At 52.4% G+C, this 17,011-nt stretch overlaps 1 protein-coding gene and 1 pseudogene across 1 annotated transcript in view; both read right to left on the bottom strand.

The window, feature by feature from the left end:
- Positions 1 to 17,011, bottom strand: part of LOC144767597 (sialoadhesin-like) — a 475,618-nt gene that overhangs the window by 316,942 nt on the left and 141,665 nt on the right. The window contains exon 2 of the mRNA XM_078651006.1: positions 15,465 to 15,728. Within this exon, the coding sequence (XP_078507132.1) occupies positions 15,465 to 15,728 (264 nt within the window). The remainder of the gene's footprint in view (positions 1 to 15,464; positions 15,729 to 17,011) is intronic.
- LOC144771371 (18S ribosomal RNA) lies at positions 11,852 to 14,427 on the bottom strand (annotated as a pseudogene).

The raw sequence follows: 17,011 nt of genomic DNA, 5'->3' as shown, positions 1-17,011 counted from the left end.
ACATTTACAGCATGTCTTGTGTTCCTGCTGGGTCTGACGAGGAGATTTACATATAGAACTCTCACTGGATCCAGACAGACAGACAAAAGGGCACACAAAGCAGGAGATTTCACTTCATGTCTGTATATTTCTATGGAACTGAATAGGACTGTGGTCGTCCCAAATACAGAAAAGCGGCCTTAGAACGGTTAGCGTTCAGCAACATATTCGAAACTCGGAAGTGGAAACGTGAGAAACGGCTTTCCAGGGGCACGCGCAGGAGGCGGGCCCACCGTCGAAGTGTTACTGTTGTGTTGCCTTTCGAGGTCCATGGCACCTTTCTGCCTCGCCGCAGGTGAGAGTCCTCGCGTGGGCTTCTATGCATCACATGTGGATTATTACACGAACAGCCAACACAAGTGTTTGTACAATTGCTTCATTTAAAGGTCTACTGAAAGCAGTGTAAGGTGTGCTTCCTGCACTCCTTCCACGATTGTACTCTGCTTCACGCGTTGGGCCTCCACAAATCACATGCCTAGATGGGTCAGCGCATTCTGAGGCATAAACAAATCAAATTGTTTGCAGTTTTATGTAGCGCAAAGTGTTTTATGTTTTACAGGTGAGTTGGCTATGACAATGGGATAGTCAAAATGTAACCTAGGCGGAAAACACATCAAAGGCAAAGTCACCCACACACTAGTGTCGAGGTTGCAGGTGATCAAGATCAAAAGAAAGGCACGTCAGATGACGCCATCAGAAGTGAATTATAAGAGTACAGTACCGGGCGGAGAGGTTCAAGGAAGGTGAGTGCGGCGAGGGTGGGTCTTCTGAGCAAAGTCTTACACAAGGGTGGGTGGAACTGGACAGGGCATGCATGATATGGTGAACCACAATGATCTGCTGGCCAGGGATGGGGGCACCTTATCGGTTCCTCTTGTGAGCCATAGTTGCAAGCACTAAATTAACCAAGCATTGGCAAAGCCAATAGGTCTCGCCTTTGGGACCTTTTAAGTGTTCACACCAAGGATATTGTGCTGGATAACTAAACACTCCTTGGGGGCCTCAAGGTCCCAAAGGCGAGACCTATTGGTTATGTCAATGCTTTTTTGCTGTGCTGTCTGCACGTCGTGCATTAACTGAGAGAAATTCCGAGTTAAATGAAAGTGCACTCGACAGTGCAAGCACATAGACGCGGAGTTGTGCTCTGCGCGGCTGCACATGTGCATAATAATACGACCCCTGTGTAGAGAACCACTCGGGCACTCCTCTACAATGTTGCGACTGTACCCACATCCCCACACTCCTCGGGGCAGGCTCGCCCCGGGGGTATAAATAAACAAGGTGGAAGATCGCTCGGGGTCTTCCGGCCAGCAACCATTGACCTGTGTCTGTGTGGATTTAATTATAACTTAGCACCACGTGTCGGGCCTAGCCCCGCCGCACTACACTGGCGACGAGGCCGGTCGTGGCCTACGTGTGCATACACCCCCACCTTCCCCGCCTTCGCGGAGGTGTGCGCGGTGCCCATCCGCAGCTTGCTGCTGCTGTTCGTGCTAAGGAGGAGCGGCGGTGCCCACCCGCGTCGCTACAGTGGCTGTCCAGAAGTGCCGTCCGTCCGTGCCGCGGCTCGAGCCCGCCCACGCGTCTCCCTCTCCGGGAGCGCCTTCGGCTGGCGGGACTCGCCGTGCGCGCATCGGCGTCTGGGGTGAGTGGTGCTGCCCCTCCACCCTGCCTGCGCTGCATCCCGCGGCCTACCTGGCCCCACAAGCGTCCTGCTGAGTGGCCCTGCGGATTCGCGTCGGCTGCCGATGCGGATCCTGTGCATCTGGCAGGCCGGAGTCTGAGGCGAGCTCCCTGGGGGCACGAGGACCGGGAGCTGAGGCATCCAGGAGGGTGCCGGTTCCCATGCGCTGAAAAGAAGGAGCGCAAGAAAGGAGGGAGGCCCAACAGTTGGGCAAATAGCGTGGGCACAGTGCTGAAGGGAGGCAACATGCATTGGCTGACCCAATTCCAGCCACCAGGTGCCAGGTGCGCAGGGCGAAGACAGAGCTTGCTACACCCCCAGAAGTGAGCAGGCTGTGGCAGGAGCAACAGGGGCCAACCCAAGGGTCAGCAAGAGGCGCGGCCAGCGAGCATCAGCGTTACCAACCTCCCTGGCGGGCGGAGTCCAGAATCAGGCAGGGGCTGCAGCTCCGCCGCCACCGACACATGCGCACACGGCAGTGGCGCCACTTCCTCCGTTCAGCGAGGCGGCAGATCCAGCGGCGGCGGCGCCCCGATGGAAGGCATGGGTCGGGGGACTCAACCACTACTTCAAAGGTACCCGCGAAACAGATGGCACAGTCAAGAGATCACTCCTCATCTACTACGGAGGGGCAGAAATCTACGACTTATTCGAGATGCTTCCCAATACAGGCAGAGATGACGACTACGATGGGGCGGTCGCCGTGCTCGAAACACACTTTGATCCCCAACTCAACCACGACTTTGAAAAATTCAAATTCAAGAGAGCCTGGCAGACCGAGTCAGAGTCGGTGGACATGTTTTATGCAAGGCTGCGCCGGCTGGCCAGCTTGTGCCCTTTCAATGACTCGAGAGAAGAGATCAGAGACCAGATCATACTTGGGTGTCGCTCCAAATTACTGCGGAAGCTCATCTTCAGGCAACCGGAGATCTCGTTGGATGAGATTTTGGTCCTAGCACGTTCACATGAACTGTCGGACGTCAGAGCGTTCGAGATGGAGGCCACCTTATACACCCCGGTGGCCACACCGGCGTCGGCAAGGTCTGTGCCGATCAAGGAGGAGAAGGTAGAAGCCATCCAGAGGAGACTCGCGTCGAGGAACCAGTGTGGATACTGCAGAGAAGAACACCCGGCAGCGTGTGGGGCAAAAGGGAAGACGTGCTCCCGCTGCGGAGGCTAAACCACTTTGCCAAGGTGTGTTGTGGAGGAAGATATTGGTCTGCGAAGTCCAGACCCAGAAGCTTCCTGCAGCGCATTCGGTAGATGTCCCTGGACAACGAGGAGCCCCCGTCGGATAATCAAGCCCAGGAGAGGCGGCCGAGGTACGAAGACGATGAAGATGACGAGGCGTTCATCATATCCTATGTCAGTCGGTCGGGGACCAAGCGAAGACCACCTCCCATGTGCTCTGTCTCCATCGAAGGCACATAGGTGAAGGCCTTCATCGACACGGGAGCATCAGTCAAGGTAATGGACTCCGACCAGTACGAGAGAATGTCGCCCAAGCCTCCCCTGGCATCATCCAATGCGAGGATATACACCTATGGAGGGACGGACCCCCTGCCGCTGTGGGGCATCACTCACACCACCGTGATAAGCGGGGGATACTCCACCGAGGCGAAATTCCACGTGACAGAAGGAAAGAAAGGCACCTTGCTAAGCTGCCACACAGCGGAGGACCTCGGACTTGTGTTCTTCACAAATCAAGTACATGAATCGCACGCTGAAGCCCTTCTGGAAGAATTCCCGGCGCTGTTTCAAGGCCTCGGAAAAGTGAAAGGGAAAAGATTCCGACTGCACATCGACACCTCCGTGCGTCCCGTGGCCCTCCGACACCTGCGAGTGCCGTTCAACCTACGACCCAAGATGAAGGAGGAGCTCAAGAAGCTTGAAGATCTCGGCGTGATCGAAAAGGTGTCGGGGCCCACTCCCTGGGTGTCCCCGCTGGTCATGGCGCCCAAGCCCAAACAACCTGGCGCGATCCGGCTATGCGTTGATATGAGGCTACCCAACATGGCAGTGAAGAGGGAACGACACATCACCCCTACCATGGATGATATCGTGGCCGACCTGAATGGCACCAAATGGTTCTCGAAGCTTGATCTTAATTCAGGATATCATCAGCTTGAACTAGAGCCAGAAAGCCGGTATATTACAACCTTTTCAACGCACGTGGGGCTGCGCAGGTACCGAAGGCTGAGTTTTGGCGTGTCCTCAGCCGTGGAAGTGTTCCAGAACGCTATACGTGAAGTGCTGTCAGGACTGAGGGGAGTGATCAACCTCAGCGACGACATCCTTGTATACTCGGACACCCTCGAAGACCATCATGGGCACCTGAGGGAGACTCTGCAACGGCTGGTAGACGGCGGGCTGACCCTTCATCGGTCAAAATGTTCTTTCTACCAAGAGGCCATCGACTTCTCTGGATACACCTTCACGCGAAAGGGACTACAAGTAGACCCGAAGAAAGCAGAGGCCATCAGAGCAGCAAGCACCCCATGGAATCCCACAGAGGTGCGGAGCTTCCTGGGCCTGGCCACTGCAGGTGTTTCATCCCCAATCTGGCGGCAATGGCGGAACCCCTGAGGGCACTCACGCGTCAGGATCATAAGTGGGACTGGTCAGTAGGTGCCAACAAGGCATTTCACGATATTAAGGCAAACTTGCTCGACCAGACAGTGATGGCATATTTCCACCTACGCCGCAAGAAAGAGCTTGTAGTAGACGCCAGCCCCATGGGCCTAGGGGCGGTGCTCATGCAGGAGCACGGGCCTGAGGTATGGAAGCCGGTTGCCTATGCGAGTAAAGCGCTGACCGACACAGAGACCCGCTACGCCCAAATTGAACGGGAGGCACTAGCGATCAAATGGGCGTGCCAGCATTTCCACCTTTACTTATGCGGCCAAGAATTCAGCGTGGTGACCGATCACAAGCCGCTACTGACTCTATTCGCAGGGTCATCTCGGCTGGCTCCCCCACGGATTGAACGGTGGGCAGTACAGCTGCAGGGATACAATTTCAACATCGTTTTTCGCCCGGGAGCTCACAACCCAGCTGACTATTTATCTCGACATCCAGGGCCTGCTCGCCCGCGGGAGGATGGTTGCGGTGAAGAGGCAATCGGGGAAGCTACCCGGGAAGACGCAACTTTATCGCGGGTCCGAATTGCCCTGGAAGAGAATCGATGGGCACATTTCATGGATGGAGCCAGGGCCCTTCGGCTGGAGGTCAGCCACGCGTGTCAGCAACTGTGGCAAGTCCGAAGCGAGCTGAGTGTAGGCGATGAGGGAGTCATCCTGAGGGGACACCTGATCGTGGTGCTGGAGAGAGTACTCGCCCTGGCTCATGTGGGGCACCAGGGAACGGCCAAGACGAAGGCCCGGCTAAGAAGCAAAGTCTGGTTCCCGGTCATGGACAGCAGGGTCGATGAGATGGTACGGTCCTGCCATGCCTGCACAATTACAGGAGGAGACCCGGCGCCTGCGCCAATAATAACGGAAGAACCTCACACCACTCCGTGGGCACGCCTGAGTGTAGACTTCGGAAGCTTCCCTGACGGCCGGCACATGATGGTCCTGGTTAATGCCTTCTCAAAATTTCCCATCGTGGAAGTCATCTCATCAACGGCATTCCTGCAGGTGAAGAAGGTCCTCGACCGCGTCTTCGCCATGATGGGGCTACCTGAGGAAGTCAAGTCAGACAATGGGCTGCCCTTCCAAGGGCGAGAATTTTAAGATTACCTTGAAAACCTCAAGATCAAGCATCGGAAAATCACCCCGCTATGGCCCCAGGCAAATGGGGAAGTTGTGAGGCTGATGAGAACCATCAATCGGGCGCTCTGGATTGCTGTAGACAGTGGAGAAGACCCGGAAGTGGCCCTTGATCAGTTCCTCGGGGCGTATCGGCAGACACCTCACAGCACCACTAAGTGTGCCCCTGTGCACTTGCTGTTTAAGAGAGCCCCCCGAGACAGCATCCCGTCAGATCCGAGTTGGGTGCCTGCGACAAGAGACGACGACGCCGTCCAGGCCCGAAGAGAGACCACCAACCGGAAGGCAAGAGAGGCCCGCCGAGCGCAGGAGCCGACCCTCCGAGTAGGGGACTCGGTGGTGATCAAAGATCGACACCCCGGGTGGAAGTTTCGAACACCGTACAAGCCAGAGGTGTGGCTTGTAGACAAGATCCAAGGGACCATGGTGACGGTCTGGAGAGGAAGACATGAAGTCACCCGCAACGTGTCCAGCTTCAAGAGAGCCAGGGGAAGAGCCATAGAGTCCGAGACAACCGAAGAGACCGATCCGGGCCCCGAGACACCTCCAGCCGGGCCTCCGCTGGCATGGCGGTCAGCGGTGGAATCGCCGGGGATGGCCAGTCCAGGGTCAAGTGCCGGTCCAGGGGATGCCAGCCCGGTCCTGGGCTGCGAAAGAGCTGACGGGACCACGGCTGAGAGACTTTATCTGTGCCTCCCCGTGATGGTCCAGAAGCTGGAGCAATTGGACTAAAATGAAGGAGGGATGTAGAGAGCCACTCTGGCTCTCCTCTACAATGTTGCGACTGTACACACATCCCCACACCCCTCGGGGCGGGCTCGCCCCGGGTATATAAATAAACATGGCGGAAGATCCCTCGCGGTCTTCCGGCCAGCAACTATTGAGCTGTGTCTGTGTGCATTTAATTAGAGCTTAGCACCACGTGTCGGGCCTAGCCCCGCCGCACTACACCCTGGACTGAATGAGCGCCTCTCGAATGGAATCAGGAAACATGGGCGCTCTAGAAGGTGCCAAAACAACGAGAGATTCCAGCATGTTTTGATCAGCTTAGCAATATGTTTGGTGATTCATCATTAGACATGCTCTCTTTCCCCATTTGGCTTTAATATTGTTACTTGTAACGTCTGTTCCTGAACATGTGTGACTACAGGAGACAGGGTTCGGCTGCTCCTCAGCTTTAAATCAAATTCTCATTTGAAAAGGTATATGCAGCAGTTATTAATAAGCTGAACCCGAAACATGAAACGAAGCAAGAAAACTATTTAGAAAGACTGAGTAGGAGCTTGGCATAGAGAGTTCTCGTTTGATAAATATGTATGAAGGGGACCGCTCAGAGTAAATACGAGCGGATTCTCCGGCTGCGGAAACGAGGGGCTGTCACACTGGTGTCTGTGGGGGCTTCTGCATCTTTAAAGCAAGCAAAAAGTTGAATTCACATTTAACTGCGACAGGGGGTTTGATATTTATATTAAGCCCGTCTGTGGTTTCTTATATAAGAAAAGTGCTAATGACCGTTAAAATTGTGGCGTGTGAAATCTGCATTAAAAGTAAAAGCTCTCCCCTGCATATGTACTTGTTTGCTGACGGAGAAAATACAGCCGAGCTGGCTGTTTTTACTTGAAAAAGAGCAGGGCACAAGTCCTAAAACAAGCACGCATGGCAGCAGGGGGAGGGGAGAGAGGAGGGGGCCTGCGCCGGATTCCCTTGCAGGAGAGAGCAGCAAGGCACGATAATTGCTAACATATGGCGCCGCTGTTCGCTCCCGCAAGGGAATCGCTAAACGTGCATGCGTTGCCATTGAAAGCAATGCAATGGGTGCACGTTTTTGGGCGAAAAAGTGAAGTGATAGCTAAAGGTCTTTTCCCACATAGTATCCAGAGAACTACCTACATGAAGGTTTATGGGTTCACTGCACCTTCTATATGTTGCCTCTGTATGCAATTTTTCTATTTGAAGGATATACACGAACTGTTTCAGTTGCCTTAATTCACAAATACAATTAAAAAAAATAATATCAAAGAAGCTGGGAAAAAAATGGTTCTACTTGTTCGATATTTAACTATGTAGTCACTGCTCCACCTTTCCGTTTATTCAGGACCACCACCTAACAGGCTGCAGTGATGCTCCTGTAAAACATGTTCCTTAACATTTGAATGTGAGTAATTCTATTCACACAATAAAAGGCAACAAAGCATGGCAGGCCAAATGCTAGTGAACTGCACTATATCTTCTGTATATATATGAATCAGAATATCATGACCAAAATATGAGCTGACAGAAATGTTATGTCCTGGTCATCATTTGCAAAAATAGTGCACACCTGGTTTGTATCCTGTCATATAAGGAAAGTTGGTCTTGACTGATTTAGAGGAGGAATTTAAATAAGGATATAATAAAATAATGGTTGCGAGGAGGGTCAACCTGAGGTAATGAAAACAGTACACTTGTGTATGCACACCCTAGCAAAATAGATCCCTTCAATATACTTATACAAACTACAACCACACAAGATTTACGTAGAAAGTATAATTATTTATATATTCTTTGTAATCGAAATACAAACATCAGACATTTGGTAATGTGATTACCATGTACATTTAACAAAAGGTTGCACAAAGAAAAGGAAAAAGGGGTAGTGCTCGTGAAAAGAGAGTGAGAAATCAAGGAGTTCAAAGATACCCACTGTTCCTTATTGTAAAGGGGCACTGGTCTATACAAGAACCAGTATTCATAGGCCTGTCTGTGGTCTTTTTTTAGATCTATTTACATTACTCTTGAGTGCATAGATGCATCATCCAATTCTGTGGGGGATAATTTAGGGAGCAGGCCTTTGCTTGGGAGATGCGTTGACGTGTTGACCTGTCTTGGGCGAAGAGGGTGATTTGAAGCCTCCGCAAGCGGGTCTTCTCCAGGACAAGGGGCAGGGGCAACCTAATATAGATGTCCAGGATTGCCTCAGTATTGTTACTCCAAAAAACAAGGACATGCCCATAAGTGGAAGGGTGCTCAATGATTGGTATTAGCGCGCTGGGGGGACAACTAATAACGAAATCCTCAATCGTGAGCTAATTCCAAACTGGTTAAGGTAAGGATCCGATCCTCGAAGAATGCGGGAATCTGAGAATCGGCCCGTTTGCGGCCGATAAAATGCTTGATGCATGTGCCCCTTAGAGCGTTACATGAATCCTATAAATTGCAGGATGCTGAAGATTCAGAGGCCTCTTCTCCGCAGCTATCTGGTTAATAAACTGATGTCATAAGGCAATTAGTGAATTTTAGAATAGCCACTTATGAATGTGTGATGGGTCATGTTTATACTATTTTTTTATCTCTTTCTCTCAACCATGTCCAGTGCAATAAAGGCGTTCCAGTTTCTCGCTTTGCTGGGCTGAGCTTGTTTTTCAAAGGCCACAAGATGGCGCTAGCGTACCAAGAGAGGTATAGGAATCTCAATATATATTAAACTGTGGAAATATCTAGGGGTGGGCAGAGAACTCCGGTATGCCAGCTGAGCAGAGTTAGCCCGCCACCCCCGGTCCCTGCCTCTGAAGGGGAACATCCATTACGACGAAACTTTAACAACGCGGTACTGTTACCGCGCTACTTTTACAACGCAAGTCGTTACGACGACTTGCGCTGGGGGGCGCTCCAGGATAGTAAATAATTTAATTTACTATCCAACTCCTTCCCTAGAGTCCACGGGGACTGGAGTTGGAATAGTAAATAAAACAATTTACTATCCAGCACCCCTCAACGCAAGTCGTTGTAACGACTTGCTTTGTAAAACTAGCATGGTAACGGTACGCGTTGTCAAAGTACGCGTCGTACCGTCATACATCCGCTTCTGAAAGCAGCCAGGCTGGAGAGAGCCTCCCCGGGCCCCGATGGACACCCGTCCCCAGCGCCCGGACCCTCAGATGGCTTGAGGGTTCGGGGGCTTCCACACCATGGAGCCTGCCAGACCGAGCTTGAGCCCCGGGCCCACTCCCAACTTCTGAACCCTAGCCAGGCCTGGGAGAGCCTCCCCGGGCCCCGGTGGACCCCTGTCCCCAGCACCCGGACCCTCGGCTGGCTTGCAGAATGGGGGGCTCCTACACCCCAGGGCCCGCCAGACAGAGCTCACACCCGGGCCCAGTCTCAGCTTCCAAACCCTAGCCAGGCTGGTGAGAGCCTCCCTGGGCACCAGTAGACACCTGTCCCCAGCACCCGGATCCTCGGCTGGCTTGCAGGATGGGGGGCTCCTGCACCTCGGGGCCCGCTGGACGGAGTTCAAACCCCAAGCCCGGTTCCAGCTTCTGAACCCTAGCCAGGGCAGGGAGAGTCTCCCTGGTCCCCGGTGGACCCCGTCCCCAGCGCCCAGACCCTCGGCTGGCTCGCTGGATGAAGGGCTCCCACACCCTGGGGCCCACTGGACGGAGCTCAAGCCCCGTGCCTGGTCCCAGCTTTGAAACCCTAGCCAGGCCGGGGAGAGCCTCCCTGGGCCCCGGTGGACTCCAGTCCCCAGAGCCAGGACCCTCGACTGGCATGCAGGATGGGGGGCTCCCGCACCCTGTGGCCTGCCAGACAGAGCTCAAGGCCCAGTCCCGGCTTCCTAACAGTGACCAGGCCGGGGAGAGCCTACCCGGGCCCCGGTGGACCCCTGCATCCAGCACCTGGACCCTCGGCTGGCTTGCAGGGCGGGTGGCTCCCGCACCCCGTGGCCCGCCGGACAGAACTCAAGCCCTGGGCGCAGTTCCAGCTTCTGAACCTTAGTCAGGCTGGGGAGAGCCTCCCCGGGCCCCGGTGGACCCCTGTCCCCAGCACCCGGAACCTCAGCTGGGTTGCAGAAAGGGTGCTCCTGCACCCCGGGGACCGCCGGATGGAGCTCAAGCCCCGTGCATGGGCCCAGCTTCCGAACGCTAGCCAGGCCTAGGAGCACCTCCTCAGGCCCCGGTTGACCCCCATCTCCAGCACCTGGACCCTCGGATGGCTTGCAGGACGGGGGCCCCCACACCCTGGGGCCCGCCAGATGGAGCTCAAGACTCGGGCCTGGTCCCAACTTCTGAACCCTAGCCAGGCTGGTGAGAGCCTCCCCGGACCCCGGTGGACTCCCGTCCCCAGCGCCTGGACCCTAGGCTTGCTTACAGGATGGGGGGCTCCCGTACCCCGGGGCCCGCCTGACAGAGCTCAAGCCCTGGGCCTGGTCCCAGCCTCCAAACCCTAGCCAGGCCTGGGGGAGCATACCCGGGCCCCGGTGGACCCCCGTCTGCAGTGCCCAGACACTCGGCTGGCTTGCAGGACTGGGGCCTCCTGGCCCCTATGGCCCGCCGGATAGATCTCGAGCCCCTGGCCCAGTCCCAGCTTCCGAACCCTAGCTAGGCTGGGGAGAGCCTCTTTGGGCCCCAGTGGACTCTTGTCCCCAGCGTCCGGACCCTCAGCTGGCTTCCAGGCTGGGGGGTCCTGCACCCTGAGGCACGCCAGACAGAGCTCAAGCCCTGGCTCCTGTCCCTGCTTCCAAATCTTAGCCTGGCTGGGGAGAGTCTCCCCAGTGCCACCCCTGTCCCCAGCACCCAGACTCTCAGCTGGCTTGCATGACTGGGCACCCGCACCACAGGGCCCGCTGGACAGAGCTCAATACCCAAGTCCGGTCCCAGCTTCGGAACCCTAGCCAGGCCGGGAGAACCTCCCCGGGCCCCAGATGACCCCTGTCTCCAGTGCCCAGACCCTTGGCTGGAACCAAAGCGGATTAAGCTCAGGCCACGTCCTCTCCCCGTCAGCCTGATGGGGAGACCATTTTCCACGACCATTAAGCCCCTCTGGGTAACGACAAAAGCTGGAGTCTGCCCGGCCAGCAGGCAGGCCCACCACTTGGTCACCCAGCCCGCAAGGCCAACTGGTCACCTGCCCGCAGGGCCATCTGGTTGCCTGGCCTGCAGGACCATCTGGTCCCCCAGACTGCAGGGCCATTTGGTCGCCGGCCTGCAGGGCCATCTGGTCACCCAGCCCACAGGGCCATCTGGTCGCGCCGCCAGGTAATCAGATGGCCAGGGAAGATTTTGAGCCCAGCTAGCCTCAATCAGCCGGGCCCAGTCAACCTTGCAGTCTGACGATGGCGAGGGTGTCCAGGTGCTCCGAGTCCGAGGATCGGGAGGCTCCTCCCCGGGGGCTGCTCACCTTCCTGCTCGACTTGTTTGGGAGTAGGAAGAAGAGGTCCGGCTGGCCCAGGCCACCTGGTCACTCGGCTGACCTGCAAGGGATGGTGGGCCCCCATCCCAGTCCGCCAGCTGGGGTGCTCAAGTGTGGGGCCTAGGGTGTGCTTAGCAGGAGGTGGCCGATGGCTGAGGGCTGGTGCTGTCGGTCACTCACGCTGCTACGCCGTTAATGATCCTTGCACAGGTTCACCTACGGAAACCTTGTTACGACTTTTCCTTCCACTAGATAGTCAAGTTTGATCGTCTTCTCGGCGCTCCGCAAGGGCCGTTGCCGACCCCGGCGGGGCCATTCCGACGACCTCACTAAACTATCCAATCAGTAGTAGCAGTGGGCGGTGTGTACAAAGTGTAGGGACTTAATCAACGTGAGCTTATGACTCCCACTTACTTGGAATGCCTCGTTCATGGGAAATAATTCCAATCCCCAATCCCTATAACAAATGGGGTTCAGCAAGTTACCCGCATGATTCAGCGAAGGGTAGACACACGCTGATCCGTTCTGTGTAGCGTGCATGCAGCCCCAGACAGCTAAGGGCATCACAGACCTTTTATTGCGTGGAACAGCGTTTACAACGCAACTTTTACAACGAAGTACCTTTACGACGCAACCATTACAACGCAACTTTTACAACGACTTGGGCTGGGGGGCGCTCTAGGATAGGGAATAGTTTTAATTTACTATCCAACACCTTCCCTACTCTCCACGGGGACTGGAGTTGGATTAGTAAATTAAACTATTCACTATCCAGCACCCCCCAACGCAAGTCGTTGTAACGACTTGCATTGTAAAACTTGCGTCGTAAAGGCATGCGTTGTAAAAGCATGCGTTGTAACGATGTACATCCTTTATTGCTCGATCTCGTGTGGCTGAACGCCACTTGTCCCTCTAAGAAGTTGGACGCCAACCATTGGAGGTCGCATAACTAGTTAGCATGGAGGAGTCTTGCTCATTATCGGAATTAACCAGACAAATCGCCCCACCAACTAAGAATGGCCATGCACCACCACCCACAGAATCGAGAAAGAGCTATCAAATTGTCAATCCTTTCCGTGTACGGACTGGGTGAGGATTCCCATGTAGAGTGAAATTAAGCCGCAGGCTCCACTCCTAGTGGTGCCCTTCCATCAATTCCTTCAAGTTTCAGCTTTGCAACCATACTCCCGCTGGAACCCAAAGACTTTAGTTTCCCGGAAGCTGCTCAACGGGTGATGGGAGTAATGCTGCCGGATCGCTAGTCGGCATCGTTTATGGTCGGAACTGCAATGGTGTCTGATCGTCTTGGAACATCTGACTTTCATTCTTTTTGTTTTTTTATATATATTTTTATTGATTATAACACAAGAGTAAAAATATACATATCAGGTATCATTTGACGGAACACAATACAGTAGTGGACGGGCAGAGGAGTTGAAGAAATACACTACATTTATAGGCGTCAGAAATATCAATACCAGCTGAAAACTGGGGCAAAACCATACAATACGGATAACCGTTGACAAACTTTTTGAAAACCCGCCCACCGAGGATACAGGATATGCAGACACTCGACACCCAGATATGAAAAACAGAAGGCTCAGGAGAATATGCCACACCTCTTGTGAAGAAGGGAAAAGTGAAATAGACAGGTCATAGAACAAAGTAAAGGAAAAATAAGAAACCCCCCCACAACCCCACACCCTGCACCCCTGCAGATGGCTACGACCTAACCCCACTAGCGGCGTGCCTGTCGCCCCCTAAACTACGCCCCAAGGAAGGGAAAAGTTGGAGGAGGAGACGCATTACCAAACGATACGTGCTCCCGGACTCCCCTCCCCACCGCCAAGGCGGACATCCCCTACCGTAATATTAAACGAATTACAGCAGACTAATAAGCAAACCGATAGGGGAGCAATCGACAGAAAAAGGACCGTCCCGCCAGCCCCCGGCGCCACAGAGGCAGCAAATCACATTTTTTCGAACATAACCGTCACACCAAACCCAGACAATCAGAATTCCATCCGGCCCTCACTCCCACGGATACAACCCAGCAGAGCCAAAAGAAAGTCACTGTACCGAATTCAACCAGTCCAATTCAGCCCTGGCCCTTACGATCCATTGTACACACCCCATCCAATAGGACCAATGTAGTAGCAAAAGAGTCAAAGCGTTGTTGAAAAAGGAGATCAATATAGCCCTGACTTTCATTCTTGATTAGTGAAAACATTCTTTTCAAATGCTTTCGCTTTGGTTCATCTTGCGCCGGTCCAAGAATTTCACCTCTAGCAGCACAATATGAATCCCCCCGGCGGTCCCTCTTAATTATGGCCCCAGTTCCTAAAAACAACATAGATTTCCATTATTCCTAGCTGAAGTATTCAGGCTACCGGCCTTCTTGGAACACTCTAATTTTTTCAAAGAAAACGCTTTGGACCCCCAGGACACTCAGTCAAGAGCATCAAGGTGGCACTAAGAGGCAGGGGCTGGGACAGGCGGTAGCTTGCATCTCAAAGGACCACCAGCTCGATTCCAAGATCCAACTTGTTCTTGGTCTGATAAATGCACGCATCCCGCTAGGTCAGCGCTCATCGGCATGTATTAGCTCTAGAATTACCACAGTTATCCAAGTAACAGATGGAGCGATCAAAGGAACCATAACTGATTTATTGAGCCATTCACAGTTTCACTGTACCGGCAGTGTGTACTTACATGTGCATGGCTTAATCTTTGAGACAAGCATATGCTACAGGCAGGATCAACCAGGTAGCCGCACCTGCTGACGGAGTGGGTTCAGGAGCCGCCCTCCCATCTCCCCAACCGGCAGCCTTCGCACACCCCTCCCTTTTGGGAACCTGCTAGGGGAAGGAGCCCGCATACCTGGGCAGGAGGGCTCGCTGGGGGGGCGGAGACATGTGGTTGCACGTGCACTGACATGCCATCTCCCTGGAAGGCAGAGGGAGGCTGAGGCGCAGACTGAGCGAGGGGCAGGGGTGCTGGAGCCTGGTGGAGGTGGCACCCCTCAGAATTGCTGAGGAAATGCGCTGGGCAGAGAGGACTGACGGCGTGGTGCGCAGAGCCTATGGACCTGCCCGGTGGCAGCATCCAAGGACCTGGTGCCACCCGACCACTTCTGCTCAGGTCGACCACTGGGGGCGGTAAAGTACCTTCACCCCGCATCTGTGAGCCCGCATGCAGTCACAACACGGTCGTTATAACGACCACGTTGTGACAACACATACCATTACTCCGCAAGTCATTACAATGTCTTGCGGAGAGGGGGAGAAGGTGTTGGATTTAAAATCCAACACCTTCCCTAAAGTCCGCACAGACTGGAGTTTTACTATTCCAACATCCAGCCCCCCACCTCCGCAAGTCGTTTTAACGACTTACGTAGTAATGGTATGCGTTGTCACAATGCGGTCGTTGTTACAACAGCGTTTTTTCTTTGCTGCCGGGCTGGCAACAAATGTCCGACCTGATTTCTTTGTGGTGCTCTCCTGTTTCCTTATCTCGTCTCGGTGCCATACGCCTCCCCGTTTTCCACTTCCCTTCTGTCCCCCCCTCTCTTCTCCCATTTTACTCTCTTTTCTGATGTATCTACTTTTTTTTTCCTATACTGGCCAGGTATATATGCATTAATTTGTTCCTTCACAGCTTTAATAGGCTCCTATTTGGGTCTCTCCACTTGCTAGTCTTTATCCGCAGGTGTTTAATATTTGCTAAACCGAATTCAATAAATTGAAACAAAAAAATGTCTAAATTATTAGCATATATAAAATATTTAAATGCAAATAATAACTCACGCTCAATGGTTAGGTACAGGGGTGTGGACTTTCCTGATCCCACTGCATTTGTTGCAGCGCAAGCATATGGCCCGCTGTTCCAGGCGATGCTGTTCACAGTAAGTTCCTGGCCATGGCCTAGTGAAGGCTTTTGGTCCTGACCCACATACCAGCTGTAGTTAGACACATCAGGATTACCAACAGCAGAGCAGGTTAGAGTCACCCTGTCTCCTTCTCGGAATGTTGCATTTCCATGAATAACAACTGATGTATTCTTGGGAGGATCTGTGAATTGGAAGTACAGGTATTATTCCTTCAGTTTGTATGTATTTCTTCTATTTGTTGTCTTGAATAAAATAATGCTGCAGAGAAAACACTGTGGTGCAAGTTAGAAAATAGTAAGCACACAACATAGACTGCAGCATTTGAGGTGAGAAACAGTAGTCAAATGGCAATAAGATATTTTAGTTTTCGGAAATATTTTTAATACTATGAAGGCCAGACAGAAAATTGAATATGAGTTTTTTTCCCTCCTAAATAAATCATGTTGAACATAGATTGCCTTCTCCATCAGTTAGCTAAAGAGTATGGTCCGTTCATAGCCTGAGGAGCACTTACGAATAATGAACAATATTTGAGTTCATTACAATATATGCTAACAAAAGGTTAACACTGACACACTTAAGTATTTATTTTACAGTTTTATAAAGATCGACCCTACCTAATATAGGTGTCATTGTGCTTTACATAATGAACAATTTATAGGGCAATTGGTCTTCAACATTACGGTGACTAGTGTGACAGCTGTTTACTCTTTTAAATTTATTACTAAATGCATTAGAAACTGAACTTGAGCTAACATGAATCAAGCTTTTGCTTTCCCCATCTTGAATGAATGCTGCAGCATATCAAGTGATGATTGTTGTTGTTTTATCTGTGCTAAAGAAAAAGCTGGAAACTTTTCACTAAGAGCGTTCCCAGAGACTTCTCACCACGTTGTATCTAACCAAGGACATTCCAACTGTCTTAGCCTATGGTTTATACAATGTTTTAGTTACAGTGCTTGAATAAACTGTGAGAGCAACTGAGTTCAATGCAAGAGTATTATGAGGGAATCTTCAAATGTATTCTGTAGTAAAATGGTTCTTCTTGTGTGTTCCTCATTGGTCCATATCCTGAGAACCATGTACCAGTGTAGTGATCTATGAAATCCTTTGTCTAAAGTCCTATAAACGGACATGCTTTTCCCCTCTAACTAGGAACCCCATTCACCATCTTTATAAGGCAAATCTATCCTGGTTTTTCCATTGAACTTTACTGAGTTCTTTGTACTTATGTGTATTCTTTACTGCTAACCATATTGACGATACATTTCATGCAATTTGCCTAATATTTCTGTATATAAACTCTTTAACATTTTGATCCATCACCGACATTCTGACTGAGAATTTCAAAGTTCCTACTATTGATTGGAGGTCCCAAAAATTAGATATGTGTCCACTTGGGAGCACCAAAGTCCGTATAGGGACTTCACCACTCCCGGCCAAAGCCTTTGGTGAACTGGTTTG

The sequence above is a fragment of the Lissotriton helveticus genome, chromosome 7 (assembly GCF_964261635.1).
Source record: "Lissotriton helveticus chromosome 7, aLisHel1.1, whole genome shotgun sequence".
Classification (NCBI taxonomy): domain Eukaryota; kingdom Metazoa; phylum Chordata; class Amphibia; order Caudata; family Salamandridae; genus Lissotriton; species Lissotriton helveticus.
The sequence above is the reverse complement of the archived record's forward strand: the minus strand, read 5'-3'. Positions and strand labels throughout refer to the sequence as shown.